At 41.7% G+C, this 19,238-nt stretch overlaps 1 protein-coding gene across 1 annotated transcript in view; it reads left to right on the top strand.

Annotated features, from left to right (window-relative positions):
* The window catches only part of LOC104967060 (DDB1- and CUL4-associated factor 13-like), a 16,987-nt gene extending 2,194 nt beyond the window's left edge, over nt 1-14,793 (top strand). Inside the window, exons 3-5 of the mRNA XM_010796447.1 lie at nt 9,534-9,673; nt 13,716-13,879; nt 14,396-14,793. Of these exons, the coding sequence (XP_010794749.1) occupies nt 9,560-9,673; nt 13,716-13,879; nt 14,396-14,483 (366 nt within the window). The 5' untranslated portion in view covers nt 9,534-9,559 and the 3' untranslated portion in view covers nt 14,484-14,793. The remainder of the gene's footprint in view (nt 1-9,533; nt 9,674-13,715; nt 13,880-14,395) is intronic.
* The last annotated feature ends 4,445 nt before the right edge of the window (nt 14,794-19,238 follow it).

Here is a 19,238-nt window from a genome sequence, read left to right as displayed (position 1 = left end):
AAGTAAAAAGGTTACGTAAGGAGAGACACTGAGAAACGCTGTCTGTTCCTCGATGAGGAAATTGGTATGAAATCAGGTTCAAGTTAGAGGGTGTTAATTAATATATTTGGCAGTTTGGAGTAAGTCTGTAGATTTGTTTGTGTGTGTGTGTTTCATGTATAGGCCTCTCACGATAATTAATTTTGTTGGACACATTTTCCCGGAAATTATTGCAATAAACGATATTGTCGGCACCGTTGTATGACCATTTTAGACCACTGACTGAGTTCATTTTTATTTATCGTACGGTAAGTCAATTATTTCCTTATCACGACAGGCACACAATAAAACAGTGGAAACAAACATGTGTTTGACTTTCATTAGTGAATGAAACGGTGTGCCCTTTATAGTCTGTGTCCAATATTGTGTATTTGTATATATATCCTATATATATGCTAAGGTCCCGCTACTGACACGATAGCAGTCATTTAGTGCGCATAATATATGTGTAATTAAACCCATGATATCAAAATCTCACTCCAGCCAGGTACCCAAAGTTAGCAACCCTGGTTTACCTACACTGACAAAGTTAGCAAAAAACTAGCAAGCGTAGCATTTAGTAAAGCTTATGAGGACGTTCTCAGTAGTTGGTTTCGACAAAAACAGAGCGAAATGAAGAAAATTACATTAGACTTGCATTCATCAGTTGGCCAGAAACATAACTTAAAAATGTTTTTGTTTTTCCATGTCTGCTCCATGTGTAAAACTATATGCTAATATGCTAGTCTTAATAACTGCATGTGCCATTCTACCCACAATTAACCAGAGATAACTGACTAATGCAACAAAAATATATATTTCTCACCTGTTTTTTCAAATGAGTTTGAGTGCCAGAGACACAGGGCAGGAGTCATTGGATTTGATGGGAAAAATAACAATATACAAGGATAATAACACTAGCCTTAGCCTAAGAAGAAAAACAGCACTGTGATTCAGCCCGGGTAAATCTAGTTAGACTAAATTCCCAAAATTTCAGCCAACTGTGGAGGTCAAAGCAGAGCCAAATCTAGAGAGAAAAATGGCAGATGCAAGTGCGGAATCACAATACAGTAGGTTAATGGCTGACGTGTAAAAAAAGGTAAATGGATAGAAGAGCATCAGAGGACCTCATCACTAGAATGATGCACCTTAACTCCCACAATAGCACAGCTTATGAGCAAGTTGTAAATATATAATTTCTTGTATTATATATCATTGTCATGATGGCAATTGACCAGATTTCCCATATTCAGCTGAGCCAAACTACTTGAAAGCATGCCAGCCTCCCATAACCAAAACACATTGTTACTTTAATTAGCATGATGATGTATTCATTTGGCGTGCATTCTGCTTTATGGAGTCAAGACAGCATCCACTCTTACACTTCCTCTCCCTCTCTCCCTTGGGGGAAGTGGTGGGGGATGGGAACGCTCATGACAGAATCCGCTCTTTGCATGGGAAGGCGAGCAGAGCATGGGTGAGTGAGCTGAGGGAACAAGAGGATGGCAGCAAGAGAGAGGGAGAGTTAGTGAGTGAGTGAGTGAGTGAGTGAGTGAGTGAGTGAGTGAGTGAGTGAGTGAGTGAGTGAGTGAGAGAGTGTGTGTGTGTGTGTGTGTGTGTGTGTGTGTGTGTGTGTGTACTGTATATTGTCCAGTGGGAATCTTCTGAGCATTGCCTCGCCTCATTTCACAACCATAGGTCTCTGTCTTCTTTTTTTTTAATTCATGAGAGCTTTATTGGCAGGATCATAACTACAGTAAGTACAGTGCTGCTACAGTAGGTTGGACAAGGTTTACAATTGAAGTATAATCATTTAAAGTGCAAGAAGACAACAGCATTGTGCACCACAGCGGCAACTAACTGTATATTGTTTTATAATAAATGCATCTGCCAATTAAAGACGCCTTACTATGCTTTTGGGGGTTGTCGCTTTCCTGTATTGTGTTATATAGGTGAAACGCTTACTACCATAAGTGACATCACTATTTAATACTTGCGCTTCCATTGGCTAGCGCTCCAACACATTGTGCATGATGGTCGGGACATCTATAAGCGGTTGACCAATCACAACCAGCTAACCAATCAGAGCAGACTGGGCTCTGGTTTCAGACAGAGGGTGAAAAGAGGTGCTGCAGCACAGGCAGTATGAGAAAAATAAAGAGCTTTCTGAACATTAAAGCATGGAAACATGTCAAAAATAAGAACCTGAAGATGAGCATAATAAACCTTTAAGGTTTGGTATAAAATGGCAGAAAATAGTGTCTATCCCAGTTCCTCAAAGTCCAAGGTGATGTCTTTCGATTAACCAATTTGTCATCTGATTATTAAATTGGGTGAGCTGGCAGCCCATATACTGGGGCTCGGTCCTCGTGCGGAGGACTAGGGTTCAAATTCAGCCTGGAATCATTTACCGCGTATGATCCCTTCTGTCTCCCTCTTTCAAATGTGGCACTTCAGGGACACTGATAGCTGGAAAAACTGCTGGAAAAACACTGATAGTGTACACACTGCTTCATCTCATTTAGGTTTGAAGATTTGTTTTGCCTATTTGTTGCTTACATGACTTTTTTCCGGTTGTTTTGGTCTAAGAGCTTCTTTAGTTTCTTGTTATTTGAGTTATTGCAGCACATGATTTGCTTCTCCACTCTTTACACATGCTGTAAATCAGGAAGTGTTGCTCTTCCTCTTGTTTGCAGAACTGACACAGTAGCATGTTTTCTTTGGGTTGTTATGTTAAGGACTTTCTCAGCCTCTGATCAAATCTTCCACTTGGTAAGGACAAAAAACAATGACATTAGAATGCTTAGGTCTCTATAACATGTGTGCACTCCACCACTGCTCTTCTCTCAGAAGGGCTGAGATCCTACAGCCTCCAGGGAGGGACACAGGGCCTCTCTACTCTGACCCCAGCTGTTACACTGAGCTCTCAGGCACTATCAGATAAATGACCAGGACTGGGGGATGAATTGTGCATGTGTGCCGGGGGTTGGTGGTGGGAGCGGGGCTAACTGAAAAAGGAAATGGGATGTGATCAATCAAAGATAAATTCTAGGTCAATGCTCTTCATGTTTAATACACACACCAACCCTGCAACACCTTTCAACATAGCTTACTAACCAGAGGTAGGATTGTTCTTTAAATCATTAGGGAGAGAACTAGATTGTAAATCGTAACCTCCTTATTACTTATATAAACAATTCTCTATACTTCCATTTATCATACAATATTCAAATTAAATAATGAATGTCTTGTCTGATTTTATTAGAGAAATAGTATAAATAGGGATGACAGTGTAGGTAATGTAACAGTGTAGATAGTAAGAAGGTATTATCTAAAATAGGGCTGGGCAATATGACTGAAATTACATTGAAACCACAAGTGTTTGGTAGAAATGTACTTAAGGAGATCATATCATGCTCATTTTTAGGTTGATAATTGTATTTTGTGTCTCTCTACTGTGGCTTGTCTCCATGCTTCAATGTTCAAAAAGGTATTTATTTTCCTCATACTGCCTGTGCTGCAGCACCTCTTTTCACCCTCTGTCTGAAACCAGTGCCCAGTCTGCTCTGACTGGTTAGCTGTCTGGCTCTGTTGGGATTGGTCAGGGGGGGGAGAGATATTCCCTCTGGAGGCAACACAGGGATTTTAGCCTTGTCAGACCATTTACATGCACAAAAACCTATATAACACACTACAGGGAAGGGAAAGCCCCAAAAAGCATTACAACTAAGAAGAATATATTTTAAAATCAATACATGTCATGACATGTAGTCAACTCATTTTGTTCATATTTAATCAAGTTAGCTTGGTATCTCCCTCTATTAACGACATCATCATTTTGATACAGTCATACTGTTTAAAAGAGAATACAACAAAAGTGTTCATTGAAAATAGTGTGGAAGTCATAAAAACATGTCCTTAATATCCCCTGTGACAAAAAAAGATTTGGATTTCTGTTCTCCTCAAATCTCCTGATACACTTGATGTTTCAGCAACAGGGAACAGAACAGGGCTTCCTTCCTCTTTTGCTATAAAAAAGAAGGTACCCAAATAGATGGCAAAGCAGCAGACACCTCTCACTGGGAGAATCTCCTACAGGGCAGCCAGTATAATTAGCACTGTCAAAGGAGGTCCCTTAGCAATTATCACAGTCAAATTCATGAAGATGAATGATGTCACAAGATAGAGAAGGAACTGGGATATTTACTGGGACACAAGCTAGATATTGTTTAAAGTAGAGAGACAGCTAAATAAGTCATCAGTAAACACTTCAAAGGTATGCAACATCCACTCTTCAAATGTCTCATAAGGATTGGCCCTATGTTTTGTTGAGTTGTGTACATATATTAACCCAAATATTTCTAACAATTGTTTTACTTTTAAATAACAGTCAGTCCTTAAAATGCCGTCAGCCTTGTAGTTGTCTGCCACGACCCTGGATGAATAATGTTTGTATTCAGAGGTCTGGATCCTCAGTTATCAGAGAAACAATGTGACCTAACGTTAGCCTTTAGCTTGTAGCCAATCCAAACTGTGTCCACCACAAACACTGAATTCAACATCATACTTCTTTATTCAGTGTTTTACCAGATTGAATAACTAGGTCCATTTATTTGAGATGAGGAGACCTGGTAGACTTCTGGATATTTTGTGATCAGAGAAACAATATAAGTTTATTAACAGTGCTGAAATATGTACACTGAAAGAAACTAAAACGTGCAAAGCTAACAGCAATGATGCTAATGGTGGTGGACACAACAACTCCCATTAATCAACAGTACTTCACAATATCACCAAACTCTGTGTTTAGATATCGTTTTTTATAGAGGGAGCCCTGGTAACCATCTTATCTGGTTATGATACTTGTGTGTGTCGAGACATTGTGTGTGATTCATAATATAGGTAGCACCATAGTAGCAAGGTAAATAGGACCAATGAGAAAGCATCAGAGGGTAAAGTTGTGAAAGACAAAGTCGTCGTCCCCCCCCCCCCCCCCTTTCTTCGCCAGCAAGCAGAACCAGGAAGCAGCCCAAGAGGACTGTAGGAGCATGGGAGAAAGGAGAAGTGGAGCCCCGGGCGATGTGTGGGTCACCCCATCATCATCATAGGCAGCTGATGCCTGCCTGTGGGATACACAGTGCCTGGGTGGGTGGGGGTGGGCGTCCCATAGCCATTATTGCTGTACTGCTCAGAGACTCAGTGCTGCATGGAAAGCTAGCTTTAGCTATAGCATATTCAGTTAAATGGAACAAATGCACCTTCTTAATTCATGTGTACATTTTGTATGTAAAAGTATACTAAATGTACTTCTATCCCTGCAGCCTTCTAGGCTCCAGAATTCTGAGAATGACCTATAGATATGTAAAGTGCCATCTTATGGACTTTTAAGGAATCGATTCTCATTGGTGCAGCCCATTTTGTACTTGCAGACATTCAAAGGCCTACTAAGAAAGAGCAGGCTAACAGTGAGTAGCTAATTATATGCAAGTCAGCAGCAATGGATTTCCATCCACGCTCTCTGTAGCACTTCTAGTGAGATGACAGCAAGTTGGCAAGCTCTGCAGCTGGAGGCTTCTCTCTCTCTTCTCCATCCCTCCATCCTCCCAGGATTCCCTCTGTTAGATTACACACTTCGATGTTAGAACTGCCTCCTTTCCCCCAAACACCATCCGAGCCGCGTTGGGTTTAGGCTGTGACTGCGACAGATGCACACAGACTATAGGGTCGCATGATGCAGAGTGGGTGTTTGTTTCTGACACTGCTGTAAAATGCTAGAAACCAATCCAATGACAAGTTAATCCACTGCAGTCGTACCTATGCCAGGCCTGAGCATATTAAAGCAGCTTTAGAATGTGTTATGCTGGTATGATTCATAGGTAAAGAAGCTAGGCATTTACTGTAATGATGAGTCACCTTGTTCATATAGACACAACAAAGTAAATGCTGAATGAAATGGTGAAAGACAACATAACTATTAAGAGGTCCTGCACGTTTCTTACAAATCAGAATCCCTGAAACACAACAAAATGTAGGCAAACAGCCCTAAATATTAACTCTACGTCTTTTGCCGGCTGCAGTTTAACCCAACTAGCAAGATAAACTCAGAAGTTACGAAGACATGCATGACAGAAAAAGCTATAACACACAATGTTAAGGAAATTAGCATGCTAGCTATTGACCTTTCTTGTATAAATGTAACTTTGTGGCCTGCAATCAGAGTTACCTAACATTATGGTGAGACAGTCAGTCAGTCAGTCATGTCCCTCACAAAAAAACAACAACGTCCTTTTCTGCCCATGCTTAGTGATGACAAGGCTTTGACATCACTGTCAGACTAAGAATGACTAAAACTGACAATCCTCTTTACCTCAGAGAAAGAAAAATAGGAAAAACACTCAGCTATTGGGGAGGGGGGAGAGACTAGTGAAAGAGGAAGGAAGGCGGAAAAGGCCTGCATGATTCACACAGCACGCACCACAGCGGCTGAGGTAGCCGTGTCTTGGAGTACGTGAGTCATGTTTATCATGCAGCAGCAATAGGTAGGGATTGCACAATTTTCACTCCATTAGGAATGCTGCTGCCTTAGTGCAAATGCGTACCTGATGCTGGAGAATAACATCTCTAATGCCTCTAAAAGGCTCCCAGTGATGGTGGCACACACATTTCACACTGATGTCACTAGCCATGCTGGTGGAGGCTGCAGCAACAGAAAAACCTGCCAGAGATCTCCAGCAGAAATTCTGATTGATTTACTCATCAGCTGCTCCCTTATGCTACATTCAAACGCACTAGTCAAAATCCACATGTGCATCATTTTCATTGAAGAAGGCAAACTACATGAAAATCAACAGGATGGGAATATTTAAGGCAACCCTCTTTAAATCCTCCTCTCTTCACTAGCCAGGCTTTCCTAAGAGTGCCAGACCAATATTTTAATTAACAACCAAGAGTGTTTTTCATTGCCAGGGCAAGAAGATAGAGTGTAATTCTCCACCATAAAGCAGAGTTATGGCTCACGCGGCAAAGGTTAAAGCGATGATGGCGGTAACAGTCCGGTCCACCTTAAGAAGTAAAACCCTACAGTGGACAGCGCCGTGGTGCTGAAACAGCTCCGAGCGACATCTGTACACAAGAGAGGGGGGGGCGGGTTGATGGGATGGTGGTGGGGAGGNNNNAATTAATCAAAGTGGGTCGTCACCGTCGATTTTCTCTTATGCTCCAACACACAGTTGCACGGGGTGCAGAATAGTTTCCTCCCACTTTTTGCCCGGTCTTTAGTAGAAATGTTCGTCGGTAAATGAGATGGATTAGATTTTTTCATCTTGGTGTTTTCTCTATCGTGTGAGCTCCACACGTCCACTCTATACAGTGTTGTTTACATTCTGTGATGCGCGAGCTGATGACGTCACGTCAAGACGAGTTAACTTTTTTTTCCCCTCAACTTTGTGTGGAAAAATGCGGGGATTATGCGGCCTTTTGATAAATATGCGGCCTTTTAAAAATCTGCGCCATTTTGCTGATTATGCAGTCAATTCTGCGATCACAGAATCGCGTTTTTCTAGAGGGTCTAGTGCGTGTGGTAGGGGTTTCACAACTACACAACACTTTACTCGCTGTCACTGTCCTCCTCGATAACGATGTCCACCCTTCCAGGTTTTTTGGTTTGCGTTAAGGAAGACCAAAGCATGTGAGGGAAGGAGGCTTGACCGCTGTCGGGTGACAGTGTTGCCTGCCAGGGAAAACATCCGTTCACTTGGGGTGCTGGTGGCTAGCCAGGTAGCTCCTGGAAAGCTTGGCTAAACGGGGGAAGCATTTCGTGTTTTGTGCCCACCACTTCAGAGGGTTATCCATTGTGGGGATATGGGGTGTCTGCTGGCAGTAATCCCGTAGCTCATTCACGCCACTGTTGACCCGTGTTTTCTTGTTGCTCTCGAAATGAGGTCTAAACAGCTGTTCAAAGAGGGGGCGCTAGTGGAGCACACTCGTGAACTTTTAGTGCCGGAGCTGAAACTGTAGAGTGCATAGGTGCGGCGCATTTGCGCATAAGATGAGGACCCCTGAAAGTCGGACGTGTTTTGCTGGAGCGTTTTGCAGCACCTCAGCGCCAATGTCGGCATACTCATCTCCCACGTTTGCCTCCATTTTGTTCACGACTAGATGACTAGGGCCTATAGCTTTGACTAGTGGTAGAGATATTCAACTAGTTGGTGAAACCCCTAGTGTGTGGGGAGTGTTGCAGTAGAAAATTCCACTGTAGCGCTGCAGCCGCCGCCACTGTGGGCTAAGCCCCGAATGTTTTCCGGTGCAGACGACCCCCCTGCCGGGGACACATATTTATGTATAAAAGACATCAAAAAGTGTATTTTGCATAATAGGTCCCCTTTAAGTTAAATACATTTTCATCGTTTTCCCTAGTATGGGAAATCAACATGTCTGCTGTGACCATTCTAAATGGCTAGCAAAGCGGATAAGTTACTAGTTGGCAAAGCTAATGTGGGGATGCTAACTGTTTTGGCTGACCTTCTCAACAACAAAAACCAAAGCCATTGTTTGGTTGCTATGTGATGTAATATTACATGCCGTAATGTTTGAACATTTATAAAGCTGCAGTACAAAAAGCCACTGTGTTAAAGTCAGCAGGCTCATGTAACCCATTGGTAGGTTGAAACACTAATTAAATAGAGCGGTTTTCTTGCTGAGTGCAGTCCGAGTATTGCGGTTAGACATGATATATGGTATTTCAGGCAGTAAAGAACTTTTAACAGCACACATTTTGACTTATAATAGTGAAAGCACAGGTGTAACGTTAGTGAAAGTCACTATTAATCATGCATTACATGTAGATTTGCCAGTTCTAAGGCTTATATTTTCCCTGCTGGCTCACTGAAATGGCTTACTATGACACTTACTGACTGAACCTGAGCCATCGTTATTGTTGTTGGTTCCTCCTGTGCTTTCCATGCTATGGCAAGTCTAAATAACAAACAAAAACTGAAAGATTTGATCCAAATCACACAAAGGAAGAAGTCCAGTGATGGTGGAGCCACTAAGTGCATGGATATGTTAACAAATCTTAATCTTTACAACAACAAAACCAAACCCTTACCATAGCATTGTCACATCATTAAACGGTTATTTTTTCTGTCATTTTGTTGTGTTTTTTTTAATGGTTTTCTTATGAAAACAACAACTGAATATCAATATAGTCTTGTCAATAGAGATGTTGTATCAGAAAACAAGTATATGTGGTGTTTTTAAGAAGGCATAGAAACATTACATATTATGTAATTAAATGAAGTTAAAGTTAATTTTTTTTAGTACGGGATAAAAATCCAGAATCCAAAACATTGTTCTTATGTTTATGATGGATTTAATATCAGCAAAGTACTCCTGATCTGTGTGGAATCCTATGTATTGCAACACTTGATTCTATCAAAGTACTTCTACTGGTTGTTTTTCTAACGGCTAATGAAAGGTATTGTTTTGCCCTAATGGATTTTCTCTTTTTTCTAACTTTAGGGAAGTCTACCACACCAAGCGCATGCAGCATGTCATCTGCATAAAGTGGTCCGCAGACAACAAATACATCCTGAGCGGTTCTGATGAAATGAACATCCGACTGTGGAAAGCCAACGCTGCTGAGAAACTAGGAGTGGTGAGTCCTGCCTGCTTCATCATATATTTTAAGCTTCAATCTATTTAATAATTTAGGCAATTTTCTGATTTGTACTTGTTCTTTGAGCCAATCAGAAGCTGCATTTTCCTCAGGTGTCAGGCACACTGCACCTCCCTCCACTTTAGCACCTGATCTTGTTTTATGAGTTTGCTGCATTCTTGGAAGCAGCCCTGGCCCCAGGCCCCCCCACAGCAGGGTAAGAGAGAGCGACTGTGCCAGGAGCTACGGCCCTACGGTTGCCAAATGCCATGATGGATGCTGACTTAGGGTAGAATCACTCTCAATAAGTACAATGTACCAATTTGAGAGGCGACTGTGGCAAACGGATGTCCAAAAAAAACTATCTGTGTGGTTGTTTGACCAATCAGAGAGAAGATTCAGTTGAAATACCGGCAAATTCTTCCGTGACTTTTACTACCTGTTATAGCAGAAATTATAATGTTTTTTCAATTAAAGATCCAGTGAAATGCTGAGAAGTGCTTCATAGCCCGAAATCCCAGTTAAAGCTGAATAATAAATATCAATTTCATCTCATGTGCCATCTCCATCTATCATTCCTAATCACATGCACTCTTGCTTATTCTCTTAATGCAGCTTCAGAGTGGAGAATTGGCCCGCTTTTGGCACTTGTTTTACTGTCACTGTATGAGAGGAGATTTATCCGCAAGCTTTGCACTTAAAGAGATCAGACAAGGGCTGCTCCTATCAGCAGTTTAAAATCAGCCAATCACTTAAAGCGGGCCACTCTGAACATAATGAAGCATTAACAATCAAGTTATACCGAAAGGGGTCTTTAATTATCCAGAAATGCTGAATGTGTCGGGATCAGGGCTTCTCCAACAGCTGCTGCACATCTCCAGTTCTTCCCTTTATAACTTTGCACTCAGTGGACTCTGGCGGCAGTAAAGTAGACCCTTTATTTTAAGGCAAAACAAGTCGAATCAATCCGCGCCTTTTTGTTTCCAATCGGGTAACATGTTGGGTACTTCCCATGTTTTTAAAATCGCATCATTACACTTTGATTTAAGGTTGAATTGCCAAATTAATTGTTTAAAAAAAATGTGATGGATGAAATTGATGTCGCGTTTTTTCTACTCCATCAGACAACAATTGTAGATTAACACAAATGTGGTCATATTTTTAGGTTTGTCATTCTGCAAAAAAAAAGTTTATTTCAGACTTCAGGTTACATCATTATTGCAAAAAGAAAGAAAGTTCTGAAATTCCCGTGTACACACGAGCCACACGGCACAGCAGCTTTTCATGTTCCACAGTGTTGAGCCACAGTACTGCTGTGTGGTCACCCATGTCCAAACCCAATACAGTCAATGTACAGACTCAACAGGAGGAGGGGGAAAAAACATCCGTATGGCACACCAATGATATAATGATCCAGGGTCATAACACTACACACGTTAAACAAGAGAAACTAGACTTGAAGCCTAAAAAGACACTTGTGTGCGAGCGAAGCTGGAGCTGTTACACAGCCTGTGTAGTCAGCTGTATTGATTTTAAAATAGAAGAGTATCAGTTCCTCAGACCCGTGTGAGTGAGGCAAGTGGAATGCGGCACATAGTCGAGTCAAGTGCAGTAGTCAAAAGCGGCATGGAACAGTTCGACTTTGTAGGGCAGTTGCAGTACGTACTTAAAAGTACTGTAGGAAAGTAGCTATTTTTTTTGTTTGTAATTCAGGCTTTATTTGTTCCCTTTAAACATTTTCAACAGACCAACAGATAATCTTAAAGTGGTCCTTTGAGGCTTTGTGGTTTTCGCTATCCTGTTACATAGGTTTCTGTACATGTAAATCCATTGGACTCCTTTGCTTACTTCTGTGACAAAATGTCTAATGAAATCAATGTTACACTAGCGCTTCTATTGGCTAGTGCTCCAACGACAGGACATCTCGAAGCGGTTGACCAATTACAACAGAGCCTGTCTGCTAACCAATCAGAGCAGACTGGGCTCTGGTTTCAGACAGAGGGTGAAAAGAGGTGCTGCAGGAACAGAAAACAAACACAAACTGATGAACCAAACTGTCTATGGTAAACATCAGACAGTTTTAAAGACTGACTTCCTGGTTCCCCTTTGAATTACTAACATGTTTTTAATGTTGTTGTTTATTTTGCCAGAAGGTACTATTACTAACATTATGAGCATAATTAAGATAATATGGCAAAACTGTTTCTTCTCACTCCAATGACCTGTACAACCATGACTGCTTGTTTGTTTTGCCTCGTCAGACTTGTCAGTAAGACATCAGCAATTCATTTGGTGAATGCAGTGTTATCGTAACTGATAGAATGCCTAATCTCTGCCACTGTCTAGAAGAACAATGTTATCATCATGATTTGACGTCTGCTTACAAAATCATTGACATAGTGGTATCTCCTCTCAATGTATCCCATTGTTTGTTGCTGCATTTTCCATTCCCGATCTGCAATTAGGACATGTTTCTTTGTACTTTTTGGAACTTATTTGTAAAAAAAAATTAAATTATCTCTGCGGTGGATATTGTACTTTGAAGGTTCTGTTATCCCGTCTTACAGCATCAGTTAGGCATCAGTTACTACTTGCACTTAGCTGCAGTCTAGTCTTTCTAATAGCTGTCTCTATGGTGCACTCACTCTTCCTCAGCACCATGTGCATGGTGCTAGTTGCAAGAGCACCCGGAGAAGTAAGGCCTCTGGTTTTTGTACTTATGGAATCCCATGTTTCTGCGACTGTCTTTGCAAAAATATAAACAAATCATATGAGCCCGTATCTGACCAAACTCCATGTGAAGCATCCTCTTCTGCTCTCTCATATCCATCATGTTGAGAGCATACAAACTGTGTTCACCAAGCTCACCCTGTGTGTATCCAGGGGAATGAGTTTAGTACGACAGGATCAGCATCTCGCAGCTCTTCTCCAGCAAATTGAATCTGAGACAAATCACTGCTTTTAATTAGAATAAAAGCCTTCGAGGAGGGCAGCCTGAGCCAAGAGGAGTCCGAGTAGACGGTGGCTTTTATGAGAGAGACAGAGAGGGAGGGATGTTGTTGAGCTGGTGTCTTCACTTTTGAACAGACATTGATTCTATTTTGAATGAGCACAACGTTGAGCTGAAGTTACTGCTTACTGTACTGGCCAAGATTTTATGATGTAAGACGGCTTACTGTAACCGTCGGTAATTAACACCCTGAGCTGAATGCTAACTGCATATCGTGATCAGCGCTCCCTCCACGCTACTACGGTCCACTGGAAATACTCATATCTGGAACCAGGGCAAAAACATTAGATACTTATACTTTCTTATTTTAAAACGAGACCTATTTTTAGTTTTTTTGTAAAGGCGACTTGTGGGCTGGTGAATTACGATTGTTGTGTCTCAGATGCAAACATTTTGGGAGATAAGTTTATTTGCGATCTTGCCAAGAACTTGATGAAAACACTGACTACAGTCTGGGCTATAAATTGAATCTCACTACCAGACTGACTGCAGCCTCTAGCCATCTGCAGCTCTGTTTAAATGTTTCTTCCTATTTCTCCTTAGAATAATGCTGCATTATTCTCTTTTTGTAAACGTGCTTTTCTCTTTTTTGAAATGAATGTTATTGGGATGTGTTTCCCACCAACAGCCATGTTGTGTTCATTTAGTATTAACCTCAACCGTGGTCTAAACTTAACTAAGTAGTTGACAAAATAGTTACTCCACAAGGCCCATTTCAGCTTTGGTAACATAACGATTTTGTCAACTGTTTCCAAGGTCAATGATACAATTATGTTACGTTTGAAAACTTGCTCGCAAATTGTTAATGAAAAAGTTTTCTACCTTTTTTTTTAAAAGTTTACTTTGATGGTCATCTAAAATAATATTTGGTCCACACCTCAATATTTTGTACCTGCTTCAACAAAGAATTAATATAATCTTTAAATTCTCCTTTTCATGTCTTGTTCTGTCTCTCAATCCACTCTCCCCCCTCTACACTTTATCTTATTATAAAATTGTACCTGACCAACCCTCCTCCCTTTTGTCATGCAGCTCGCCCCCAGAGAGAGGCAGGCCGCCAACTACAACCAGAAGCTGAAGGAGAAGTACCAGCACCACCCTCAGATCAAACGTATCGCCAACCACCGACACCTCCCCAAGATCATCTACCACCAGACCAGGGAGCAGCGGGTCATGAAGGAGGCTCGCCGCAAGAAGTACGTGTTCATTATTTTCCCTTTTACATTTGGAGAAGAAATGAAGCTAGCTCATTTATCTAGAGGAATGGCCCCCTATGTGTCCATGTGGAGGTGAATTGGGCTGCTGCCAGGCTGGATGTGACCTATGCAGTCACAGCAGCCTAATGGAAAACCTCAGTGAAGGGACTGTCCCTATGACACGCTCTCAATAGCTTCTACATACTCATTTACAGCTTGTATGGTGGATTGATTGTCCCAGTTTGCCCTGCCGCACAGTGATTCATCGCTCAGTCTGCGTCTTTTTTTCCCTAATTACTTCTTTTTGTGACACGTCACACTTGTGTTTGCACCGTGAATGATTTACTGCTCATGCATTATTTTCAGGGTACATTAGTGTAGCCAATGACGTAGGTGTTAGGTCAACAGTCTTATATTTAGTCAATTCTGTTTGCTCATCTCTCCCTCCATCCTCTGACTGAGGTTGTTCACCAGCAGAATGAGTTTTTCACGGCTTTTACTCCTTTTGTTTTCCAGGGAGAGGAACGTCCGGAAGCACAGCAGGCCAGGAACTGTTCCCGTGGTGTCGGAGAAGGAGAAGCATGTTGTGACTGTGGTCAAATAAGCAGAGAAGAAGACAAAGGTGACCACCAAGAGATGAGGTGGAGACCAAGATCACACACAGGACATGTTCCGACTGCTTTCACTCTTAAGAACTTTTTCATTTGTCAGTTGTGGGACCAGTTCTGCCTCATTTGGAGTACACACAGCCTGTTAATACATGCAAACATCAAAGTTATTTCAAAGGATTTCCTTTACACACAGTTCTGTTTTCTGTTCTGTTTGAGTGGCTAACCCCACGTTTTGTTTTGAGCAGATTTGCATTTTGTATTACAGGATCCACAACCATGAAAATAAAGACTATTTTAGATTGATCCGGTGTCTAAAGAATGTCACATGACTCACCACAAGGACCAAACGAAATGTGTTGCTTGTGGTATTGTTATATCTTTGTTCCATTGGTAAAGTTCCATCAGTAAAGAAATGTTATTATTAAAACTACTAAAGATGCCCTACCGAATGATGCGGTATGCTTCAAATGATTCCTTTTGACAATTTCTGAAGTCAAAAGTGTTCCGTTACATTTAGGCCCACATTCCCTAAAATATATTTTTGATGTATTTTGTTGTTTCAACTTAAAAGATTGAACAACTGAGGCTGGTTTTATAAACATTGGGACAATCTCCCCATGATCCAGCATCTCGCATTATTCCAAAACCCCCCCCTCCTACTTTCTACTACACACATGGTCCATCAGATGTCATAGGTGTTTCCAGTCATTTCAATCAGACTGGAGGAAGTCATTGGACAGCGGACATGCCTGTTAAGCCGTTGTTACTATGCCAGTGCGCAGCTAGCTTGACATGCTATCACTTTAATCGAAAAAGGGTTTTCAACAGTAGGCTGTTATTGTTTTTGAGCCTTAGCTTTGATTTATTTTTAAAATGTCAGTAATTAAAAAAAAATGGTCAATGTTAGACGATCCAACACACTTTGGGAAAGCATAGTTCACTTAATCTATATGGAGCTAACACTGTTTTTGCTTAAATGTATTCAAAATAAACTATGCTCTCCAAACAGGGTGACGTTTAGAAATTGTGATCTGAATGATAGTAAATTCAAACAACAAATTCCTTTCCCTTGTGTTCGACAAGGGTGCTAATTTACTTCGAGACCTAATGAGGCAGAGGTGACATCCACTTAATGTTGTCCTTAAATCCTATTAGCACTGCAGTCTGAGTGAAGGTTTGTCTTTGGGAACGGGTCAGGGATCAAGAGGAGGCACTTCTGGGGTCAGAGCTGAGCAATCTGATACAGGGATGAAGTCACCTATTGAGTGTGCTTGGTTCAAAGTAGTTTGAAGCATTACAATGTGAAACCTGAAGAGTTCAGCTTTAGAGAAATTTATGTTTGCTTGATTTTCATGAATGGATTATCAACCTCTTATTTTCATGATTCAGTGATGAGTCCATGGGCTAAATGGCCTAGTTTGTTTCTTTGAAACCTAAGATACTGTATTTTATTTTTAAATCAGACACTATTCTCATGAAACACTTTCTGTCTACTTCGGCCTATTAGAATTTCCTTTGCAGAATTGTTCTCACGGCTTGCCCAATCACAATCCTGAAGACTCAATACTAGACTAGACTATATTTAGTCTTTGGGCACATAACATTGGATAACAGCAGTCCCATGTGACCACATACTAAATATAGTATCACAGGAAAATGACTATTTCAGATACTAGCCGGGGCCCGATCAAGTATTTGGTAAATTATCTCATATCAAATATATGCACATACATGAAGTTTATCTATTATAAACAGTATAAAAGACTTGTTTCGTAATTTTACAAACATCTTGATTTGATTAATGATAATACTCGTGTGAAAAACGTTTATTGTTCAAAGCTTGTCAACACCAGATTTCAAAACAAATGTGAAATTATTTGTGATTATAAATATACTCTGAGAGCAACTAAGAGCTGGCAAAAGTCCATACATATTTATTTATTTTTACAATTGTTTAAGAAATATCCACAGACAGGACTTGTTTAATTGTTTGTTCTTTCATTCATCATCACAGCCTTTCTCCCATCAGCTGGCATCAAAGACTAAAAAGCGGCCTGATGGGAAGCGCTGCCACACCTGCAGTAACAGTCATTGTCACTAGTCATGTTCTGTATTTATCTCCCCTCTCACGGTGCTCATGATCCGGTTATGAAATATGCATCATGCTCTTCCTGGCACCGCTCCTCCAGTCCGTGTTTTCGCTGCTGCTATCCGCCTGCTGTCAATGAACATCCAGCGTCCTCTCGGCTTTATTCCTCTACGTGTTCCCATCGCTCCGCCTCCTCTTCCTATCTGGATTTTTTCCTCCTCTCTCTCTCTCTCACCTCCTCTCAATCTCTCTCTAATCTCTCTCTCTCATTGCATCCATTTTTGTGCATTTAAGAAATCTCCAAGAATTACCAACCTGGAGGAAAGAGCTAACCAGAGTGACAGAGGAGGGTTAAGAACTCAAAACAAACAAGGACCGGGACCGGGCATCTTTTATTCCACCATGCGAGTGAAACCTCTCTAAAGGATGGCAGCGATGGGTTAGACAGGATTTAACATGACTGCAAAATAAAAGGCAAGAGTTGGCTTTTTAAACCTCTGTATGTTTCTACTTTTTGTATCCCTGGATGGAGGCTTCTGTTAGGAATACCAAAAGGATATAGTTCACAGCCTGTGCACTCTTGCTTCTTTTAAGGGCATTTTATTCTAACCCTATGTCAGAAATGTCCATGTGTAAATGTTCTACATATTGCTGTTTGCATTCAGCTGCAGGGTGTTTCATAACCCCGTTATAGGCATTTAATAGATGAGGATAAAGCCTGATATTGATATTTTGACGCTTATTTCTGCAGCAATGTGCATGATAGGCTACTCCTAACCGAGATGTCATGCCGCCTGTGAACCTCCAGCAAACCCCACTTCCAATCTGATATTTGACGGCATGGTAACACAAATACCGACCGGAATGCTGCTGGTTGACAGTGCTTTTCTCGTTTTTATTGTAGCCAGCTGTGTGTAAAAGATGTCTGCTCCACACGGGCCCCGGGGCGGCCCTGGCCCTGCTGCCGCTGCTGCTGCTGCCGCCGCTGCTGCTGCCTCAGCGGCCGGCGACATGCCGGAGATGCCAGACCTGAGCCACCTCACTGAGGATGAGAGGAAGATCATCCTCGGTGTCATGGACCGACAGAAGAAGGAGGATGCGAAGGAACAGACGATGTTAAAGTAAGGAGAAAGCGGATATAGTTGGAGCTGTTGCTGTTTGTGGGTTATTACACTCATACACTGTGAGATACTGGTGGCTCTTGACATCCTAAATTGTCGTTTACTAGCCGGTAGCACCAAGGTGACATCCATCTTTCCTTCGCCTGGTTATCACCTCTCGCCTCCCTCCGTTTGAAAACACTTTATCTCAATGTGTGTGTATCGTTTTATAATGCGGCATACACTCGTACCGCTTTCCCCCCACTTTGTTGTAGCTATAGCTGTACTATAAGGGGCTGGGTTAGCAAGCAACGGGCGCCATTTTCACGTAAAAAGCACGCCAAAGTGCTTAACCTTTCCCCACGAGCGTCACCGAGATTACACAATATGACACTGGAAAGATCATTTAAGGTGTCCTTTGTGGCAATGCCGAACGCGGGGTGTGTGTGATTTCAAACGTTAGAGTCNATTTACGTGAACCTCATCATGACACGAGAGGACGGAAGGACTGTAATTTCCCGCCTTCAGTGAATGCAACAGAGGCAAGACACCAGACCAATCAGAGAGTTGCATGGAAATAAATGTGTGCTTGTGTCATTCAAGCTCGGCTGTGTGTGTGTGGCAATAGCGCATTTAGTGTGATAGAGAGGGGGAGAGAGGGACCGGTGCCAGCAGGGACCGTGTTGTTAGCATCTGGTTAGCTAGCTGCACTAACGGACATAAGGAGCTGTTTCCACAACAAGCTGCAGGAGAGTCCTCTCCTCTCAGACTGAGAGGCTCAGATGAGCTAAAGGACTCTCTGAGTGTTTAGATTGTTAACTTTAGTCGAAGTTATCTCAGTGGGTCTCAAACGGTTTGGTCACAAATACTCTCTGATTGGTCTGGTGTCTTGCCTCTGTTGCATTCACTGAAGGCGGGAAATTACAGTCCTTCCGTCCTCTCGTGTCATGATGAGGTTCACGTAAATCACGGTTAATGTATTATATTATTGGAGGGAGAATTGTCCGGGGCTACAGAAAAAAACATGGTCCGCGGTGTGTCAGGGAACTCATGCAGCGTCAGAAAATAAAACCCTCTCTCTTTTCCTCCGTACCCAAATCTCTAAAAACGGGGCTACAACGGAGCTGATCCAGATTTGCGTCCGATATGGCTTAATATCTGAAATATGGACCCACGGCACAATCATAAAGTTGCTATCAGAAACAATGCCCGTCTGTTTTGGACGTAATATGGTCGGTGTTTACACTAGCATCGCTAACACTCAGAGCTAACCTGTACTGGAGAGCATGTGTGTGAAGAAGCAGGAAATAAAAAGGAAATCACCTTGTGGTATAACCGGCAAGAGAGAAAGCCTTTGAGCTCCATACTGTTTCAGAAATAATCCTTGATAATCCATGATATGGCGTTTCATCACAGCAGTATTTAGTTTAGACAGTAGCTGCCGGGTCCCGCATGAGCTCAGCCCCCTCCTTTTTTTTTTTTTTTTAAAGCTTTATACCCAAAATCAGCACTTTTGAAACAGGAAGTGAAATAGACGGATATGAGGCATGGCTAGAATG

Source organism: Notothenia coriiceps, unplaced genomic scaffold (assembly GCF_000735185.1).
Source record: "Notothenia coriiceps isolate Sejong01 unplaced genomic scaffold, NC01 NC01_scaffold00037250, whole genome shotgun sequence".
NCBI lineage: Eukaryota > Metazoa > Chordata > Actinopteri > Perciformes > Nototheniidae > Notothenia > Notothenia coriiceps.
Note: the sequence above shows the minus strand (reverse complement) of the source record. Positions and strands in the feature narration are given on the sequence as shown.